This window comes from Pyxicephalus adspersus, chromosome 5, assembly GCF_032062135.1.
Source record: "Pyxicephalus adspersus chromosome 5, UCB_Pads_2.0, whole genome shotgun sequence".
Taxonomy (NCBI): Eukaryota; Metazoa; Chordata; class Amphibia; order Anura; family Pyxicephalidae; genus Pyxicephalus; species Pyxicephalus adspersus.
Genome location: NC_092862.1, coordinates 65,208,748 through 65,216,422, shown reverse-complemented (window position 1 = coordinate 65,216,422; position 7,675 = coordinate 65,208,748). Strand labels below are relative to the sequence as shown.

At 39.5% G+C, this 7,675-nt stretch overlaps 1 protein-coding gene across 1 annotated transcript; it reads right to left on the bottom strand.

Moving 5' to 3' along the window:
- Positions 1-2,047: 2,047 nt before the first annotated feature.
- Positions 2,048-7,407, bottom strand: LOC140331069 (tubulin beta-2B chain). The gene is made up of 4 exons (XM_072411781.1): positions 7,202-7,407; positions 5,497-5,605; positions 5,249-5,359; positions 2,048-3,376 (listed from the first exon to the last, which is right to left on the bottom strand). Exons 1-4 carry the CDS (start codon positions 7,256-7,258, stop codon positions 2,316-2,318), a joined length of 1,338 nt encoding a protein of 445 aa, XP_072267882.1. The 5' UTR covers positions 7,259-7,407; the 3' UTR covers positions 2,048-2,315.
- Positions 7,408-7,675: the final 268 nt, after the last annotated feature.

Genomic DNA, 7,675 nt, shown 5'->3' with positions numbered 1-7,675 from the left:
CACAGGTAGGCATTCGCTCTTCCCATATTTGCTTCTGGGATGTGACACTCAGTTTTCCCATTTATGGTAAGGGGTTTATACATAGTAAAAAAAAACATTAACATTTTTTTTTTGCAATTATGAATTATGTCATCACGTTAGTTTTGGATAAAGCAGTTGTATACATGCCTGTTCTTGGTGAGTAATTCTTTAAGCAAATGTAGGGGTGACAGCATTGCAGTCTCCACCTTCAAACTGACTAAGCAAACAGCTGTTCTTACATTCTTATCTTGTCAGTTTCATGTAATGGATTTATGTTTGCCACGGTTGGAGAATTGGGACCTGTTTCTGTCTGCTCGTGTTGGAAAACTATTTTTGTTAATGGGCTTCAAAGTTACTTACAATTAATCAACAGACCAATCAGGTTAACAAAATTAAAAACATTATTTTAATTGCTATATATCCTGTAATTAAAAAGTAAAGTTTTAATTTTTAGTTGGGTCGCTTGGTAAATTGTAAGTACTTTTTAAAGCCCTGTCCATGCAAAATTATTTTGGTCATACAATTTATAGGGCGTGGTACAACATGGCGCTTGTTTTAGCCAATAGGATTAGTCCTGCTAGTGGGTGTGGTTTTGGTAAATTCATTGTGTTCACTGCAGCAACCAGATGTACACCTTTCTTCCATAAACTCATTGTTTCATTGTTTTAACCATGTCTTTTTTTGTCAACATACAGAATTTAGAATGCTGTTTGCATCTGTCTCTTGAAACAGTCAGAAAAGAGTGAGTTGGCCTATTTGTATTTGACACCCTAGTAACATGTCCACCTAAAGGGATATCTAAGTTGTTGTGATAGACATAAATTGCCTGTAGTAAATACATATTGTGTGAGGTGATACTATGGGCCTAATTTATTAAATCTCTCCAGGGCTGGAGAGGATACACTTCATCAGTGAAGCTGGGTGATCCAGGGAACCTGGAATGGGTTTCTTGAGTCATTTGGTATTTTTTAGCAGATGTTTTCAATTCTGCACCAGATCCATTCTAGGTTTGCTGCATCACCCACTTTCAGTGATGTAAGTGCATCCTCTCCAGCCTTAGTGCCTGCCTGATTTAATAAAGCTCTCTGTCTCCTTTGGATGTACCAGTGTTATATGCCAGCAAATGCGCTTTTCATGGTTTTAGTCATTTATATTTGGGTCCTAGGACATCTTTTGTTGAAAGTGCTGATAGGGAAATTCATTTCAATAGGGACCACTGGAATCCTTTAACTTATTTGACGATACTCATGATAAAAAGACTAAAATCCTAATAACATAAACTTATGGAAAACTGCTAAATGCAAAAATGAAAGGGAGACCTATTTTTGCTGCAACGGTTCAGTAGCAATGTCAGGTTCTTATTAAAGCTCTCCAAGACTACACTTTCATCAGTGAATCTGGATTCAGCAAACCTGGAATGGATCTTGTCCAGGATTCGAAACATTTGCTAGCAAATGACTGAAGAAATCCATTCGAGGTTTGCTGGATCACCCAGCCTCACTGATGAATGTCTTAGAAAGCTTTATTAAATCAGGCCTAATGAAAGGAGCAATAAAGTGATGAGCACATTTCCTTAATGATCCTGCACTTTTTCCTTACATTGCAGCATACCTGATGGGCTCCTCAAATTGCTTCTCCCTCCCCCAGCCTTGGCTCTACTGTGCAGGGACTGCTAAGACCAAGTAAAATTCAGGTGTTTTTACTCCATTTTCTTTTGCTAGACAAAATTATGACCACTTAAAAAAAAAAAAAAATCTCTGCCCCTGGACCCTACAGTTGTGACCATTCTGACAAAACTGGGACAGATGTGAAGTTAGATAAGATGTGTATTTGTACATCTTATCCTATATCAATGATAAAATTAGTTAAAGCTTTGGGTTTGCTATAGTTTGCCAAAAATACATAGCTGTAATTTTAATTTTATTTTGATTCTTGGTTTGTTATTGGAAAATCCAACTCCCAATAGGAATATAATGAAGGCTTAGTAGTAAAAAGAACTGGACACAAATAAAAACAGGCAACACTGTGCAGACAGATTCTTTTTATGTTCCCATTCATTGCACAACAACATCTAAAATCACTTCTACATCCTTCTAAACATAGTTTCAGCTTTCTTATGAATTAGAAGAGTCTAGAAGAACAGCTGTTATTTTTGACTTTGTTAAAAAAAAAGAAAACTGCTCTCATCATTTTCATTATAGTAAACAAGCATGCTTGGACAAAACTGGGGTAGACAGACTGGCTATCTTAAAAACTGTGCCGTTGTTTTCTAAAAAGATAAGAACTTGTTTTCATCAGGCTTCATCTTCTCCTTCTTCCTCATCGAATTCTCCTTGTTCATCAGCTGTGGCATCTTGATATTGTTGGTACTCTGACACCAAGTCATTCATGTTGCTTTCAGCTTCAGTGAATTCCATCTCATCCATTCCTTCACCAGTGTACCAATGCAAGAAAGCTTTGCGGCGGAACATAGCTGTGAACTGCTCTGAGATTCTCTTGAACAGCTCTTGAATTGCAGTACTGTTGCCAATAAAGGTGGCAGACATTTTGAGGCCTCGAGGTGGAATGTCACACACAGCCGTCTTCACATTGTTGGGAATCCATTCAACAAAATAGCTGCTGTTTTTATTTTGGACATTAAGCATCTGCTCATCAACTTCCTTCATGGACATTCTTCCACGGAAAATAGCGGCCACTGTGAGGTAGCGTCCATGTCGTGGATCACAGGCTGCCATCATGTTCTTGGAATCGAACATTTGCTGCGTTAGTTCTGGCACTGTCAGGGCACGGTATTGCTGACTTCCACGGCTAGTAAGTGGAGCAAATCCGGGCATAAAAAAGTGCAGTCGTGGGAAAGGCACCATGTTAACAGCCAGTTTTCGCAAATCTGCATTCAGCTGGCCTGGGAAACGAAGGCAGGTTGTAACCCCACTCATTGTAGCGGACACCAGATGATTGAGGTCACCGTAAGTTGGTGTCGTTAGTTTTAAAGTGCGGAAGCAGATATCATAGAGGGCTTCATTGTCTATGCAATAGGTTTCATCTGTGTTTTCTACCAACTGATGTACAGAGAGGGTGGCGTTATATGGTTCAACAACGGTGTCTGAGACTTTGGGTGAAGGCATCACACTAAATGTATTCATGATTCTGTCTGGGTACTCTTCTCTAATTTTGCTGATAAGTAGTGTACCCATGCCAGAACCAGTGCCACCACCCAGAGAATGGGTCAACTGAAAACCCTGTAGGCAGTCGCAGCTTTCAGATTCTTTCCTTACTACATCTAGAACTGAATCCACCAACTCGGCACCTTCTGTGTAATGACCTTTGGCCCAGTTATTTCCAGCACCACTCTGTCCTGGGAAAAAAAATATAAAATTTAATGTCTCAAGTTCTTTTTGTTCAGAAGGCATTTTTGTAACTGGACTTGGAAACCCAGTTTAGGAAGGGAACAGCAAAAACTAACATAAAGTAGATATGCATAAATCACAGTTGAATTTTGTGAACCAAAGAGCTGATCAGAAAAAAAATGAGCTACCTATTTTAATCATTTCATCATGCTGAGCTAATACAAAAGACTGGACTTCTATTTGTCTGCTTCTAAAGATGCAAAATGTAATGGGAGTATTATCTCTTCTAGCACAGTGGTCTCCAACCTTTTGGAGCTCGCGGACCACTAAATCTACGGCCCATGCATGCCCGGTGTGTCGGTGTGTCACTCAAAACCCACTCTCCCATCATAGGTATGAGCCTGCGATGGAAGAGTGGGCGGGTTGTTTCCAGAGACACACCACCAAACGCCCTGAGCCTGCGATGCATATGGGTGACATGGACCGCGGCCCTGGACAGTATGCCCCCCAGCAGGGTCCTTCTCCTGACCCCGCTGTGGGGTGCACCGGCCAGACCCGTGGACCACCGCTGGTCTCCGTACTCTCGCCACCCAGCTGTCAGACAGTCACAGCCCACTAGTTGGGGACCTGAAAAAAGGGGGGTCTTGTCACTAACTTAAAATTTGAAGGTACAAGAACAGTAAAAACAAGTATTTAAAATGCATTATGTTTTTTAACTTGCAGTGTGCTAGAAAATATGACTACTCCAGGAATGGTTGAATCTCTTGCTCCACCCTTTCCTTGCATGTCAAAGCCTTCTCTATCATCGCTTCTATCACCTCTCTACATAACCACTCACATGGCCACTAGAGAAGGAGTGAAGGGGAATACCACAGAATGACACTTTAGTAACAGCTTTGAGTCTGTTGAAGCTGCTGACATCACATCCACGATAGTGGCAACAAAGATTAAGTCCTGGGGCTTTAGATGTCCATGAAAGGCTTATAAATAACTTGCATAAAATATGATATATGCAAATATAATATTATGACAACATTTTGTTGGCCTGAATGGTCTTAATTAAATTATTGTTGCCATTGCTGTGTAATGAAAAAAATGGCAGTTTTGATATCTCAGAGTTGCTTCTTTAGAGAGATGTGGTTTTCTAAAATCCACTCAGAAATGGACACTTGGAAGTCCTGATCCTTGTGATATGATACATCACAGCTGTCACTGTTTTCCTCCCTCTAACCTTACATTAGTACTAAGTTAAAAAGTGATGTGAAGTCAAAGGGAAGAACCAACCAGATCTGTGGTTCAACATAGATCGTACATCAACATTTCCCAAGTGGATTATCAAGGGCCAGTTTTCTGCAAAAAGGAGCAGCATTGAGTGGTGTAAACCACAGAAGAGGTAAGAGTTTAGTCTCTCCACAGGTATGAGGTAGAACATGGTTATGCACATAAAAACGGTCACCTGATCTGAGAAAACCAATTGTCATCATGTTTGAGTTAGCCAGATATGTTTCTGTGTCTTAATGGCTGAAAATTCAAGAACACCCAAAAAGATTTCATCTGTGCATACAAGGAACTGCATATAAAAGGTGATGAAATTGAAAAATGTGCCAGAAATATGTATGTAACCAACTTTATAACTCTCCTATCTTCTACTTGCATATGTGGACAGGTCCAAACATGTAACTGTAGAGAAAGCCCTGCACATATACCAACAATAAAGTATTTCTCCTCCTATTACCACTTAAAGCCAGTGCAATTCTTCCTGGCACTGAGCACCAGTGCTGGGGCATTTTGTAGCTTCAACTCACCACCAAAACCAGGGAATTTTACCCACAATACCTATTCAAAAACTTGTGTTGATTTGCATAGTGGTAAATACCTACCAAATACAAAGTTGTCTGGTCTGAATATTTGTCCAAATGGTCCAGATCTTACGGAATCCATTGTTCCAGGTTCCAAATCCACAAGGATTGCGCGTGGTACATATTTATTTCCTGAATGAAACATAATGACGTTTCTAATGTAAGAAAATTATCCTTATATTTTGCAGATGCATGCTGTTTATTAATATTACACATAATTGTATTTGTCTATTGTGTGCTAATTATGAACACAAGATAAAGAGGATTACCAGTGGCTTCATTGTAATACACATTGATTCTTTCCAGTTGCAGGTCACTGTCACCATGGTAACTGCCAGTGGGATCAATACCATGCTCATCACTGATAACTTCCCAAAACTGAAAATAAAAATAAATTGTCCTTTAAATATAAATTTGCAGTGCTAGAATAAAACGTATATAGATTTAAACTGTAAAAGATAATTTTGCTAAAAATATTATAATAAATCCTCTAAAAGCAGAAAGAAAATGCTCATAAACATAACTAAGGCATTATGACAGCAATTTGGAAAAAAAACAGTATATAGTTTAATATGTATTAGTTATTTATTATTAACAAGGACATTGTTTAACAAGGATAGAATTCAATAAAGAAATAATTTGGGAATGCCGGTCTGGGTAAACCACACCCAAGACTGCAGCTATCTGTCTGCACATAGTACATCCAATATGTGTTATAAAATAAAAATGTACGCCACATATTTTTCTTGTTAGATTTTCTACCATCAGCTATATCAATATACACTTCAGATATTATTAATAATCTTACAATGAAACATTTTAAATACATTTTACCAGCTAACAATCACTAGGCAGAACAGTAGTCATATACTGTATTAGGCTACTTAGCAGTTGCAATTCATGAATTCGGTTGGCAAGGCGACACCGTGTGAAAAGGCTCATTTTCATGCTTTGCACAAAAGGCAATCCATGGAAGCACACAAAGACCTGACACACCTCCCCCATAGCAAGTGATGAAGGTGGCTGTCAAAGGAGGACCCCACCCAGCCTCTTGTCTGCTTCAGCAACCCCCCCCCCAAACCTCATTATATCCATCATGTCTGAATTTTTTGTTTCATTAACATTGCTAAAAAAAAGGGTCACAAATAGCTTTTTCATGCTGTATTTGCAATAATCAGGTATATAATAGCAGTCACTCCCATTTATGCAATTTGCTTCTTCAAGCTCATTATAGAAAATTATTTGTTACACCATGGCACCATTTTTTTTTTAAATTGTATTCTTGGATGTATATTACCATCTAGAGTTGGTTGCTACATTCTTGCAATTTTATTTTTGGAAATTAGAGTGCTCAAATACAAATTTTATATAAGCGATTATAGAAAATGTTCAACTGAATGTGACTACTATGATAATGTTCTATGTTTAGGGTTGTCACCTCATCCCTTTAAACTCAATGTGACTGATGAGGGGGTGATAAGAATGTGAGTGAATAAAGCTTCTATAGAAAGTGTGTATTTATATGTGTTATGGATGAAGAAGGGGTGAGCCTCCGCCATACAATGACAAGTATGTAATGTATGTAGTGTACAGCCATGGGTGGGGTACGATGATCAGGGCAATCTCCTCCATGATACATAGCATTCTTTAGTAAATGGGTATTCTAGGATAGGCAGTGGGCTTTGTAAGGAATACTAGCTAAACCCTTTATCCACATGAATAAGAAATCAGTGCTTGAGTAACCAGGAGATGAATAATTCATGGCACACATTTCTCCCTGTGCATGCTGAATAGTAAGAGCAGAAAGCTGATGTGTAGCTATTATAAGGAATGACACAGTGCTGGTTACTATTACAAATCCCTTGTATGAGATGATGGGATCACTTACACATGCAACTACTTTTGCTGATTACAATTTCAAATCCCTTATATGAGATGATGGGGTCAGCAATGATGAACCACACATCCAATTACCTTAGCACCGATCTGGTTTCCACACTGGCCAGCCTGGATGTGCACGATTTCACGCATGGTTGGACTGTAGTTTGCTGTTAGTTGCACAGGGAAGCTTGGATGATGTTATGTCTTGATGTGTAGATGATGCAGACCTTTCTTTGTCCTGCTTCCCTGATCTGGTCCTGTGCACTCCTGTGTTGGTGTCTGGCTGCCTGCTCTCCTCTCCCTGGGCTTATATACGGATGCAGGGGGATGCTGGTAGAATCTGTTCCCTCCCTCTACTACTCTCCTGAGGACTTGGAGCCCCATCTCCCATTCACAGGCACTGTGCTGGATGATGTAATGTGGATGGAGCATGAGGAGTGGTTAGAAGAGAGAGCTGAAGCCAATGAGAGAACATTACATGGGTGGTATGGGGTTCTGCATTGTCTCCCCATCAAAGGACAGAGGTGATGTAGACTAATGGGCAGGGTGTTCTTAGCAGGATGTGAA

Coding starts and splice junctions, on each gene's coding strand:
- LOC140331069 (XM_072411781.1), bottom strand. CDS start 7,258: ATGCGTGAAATCGTGCACATCCAGGCTGGCCAGTGTGGAAACCAGATC. Junction 5,606..7,201: donor GAAACCAGATCGGTGCTAAG/GTAATTGGATGT, acceptor TTTTATTTTCAG/TTTTGGGAAGTTATCAGTGA. Junction 5,360..5,496: donor GTATTACAATGAAGCCACTG/GTAATCCTCTTT, acceptor TGTTTCATTCAG/GAAATAAATATGTACCACGC.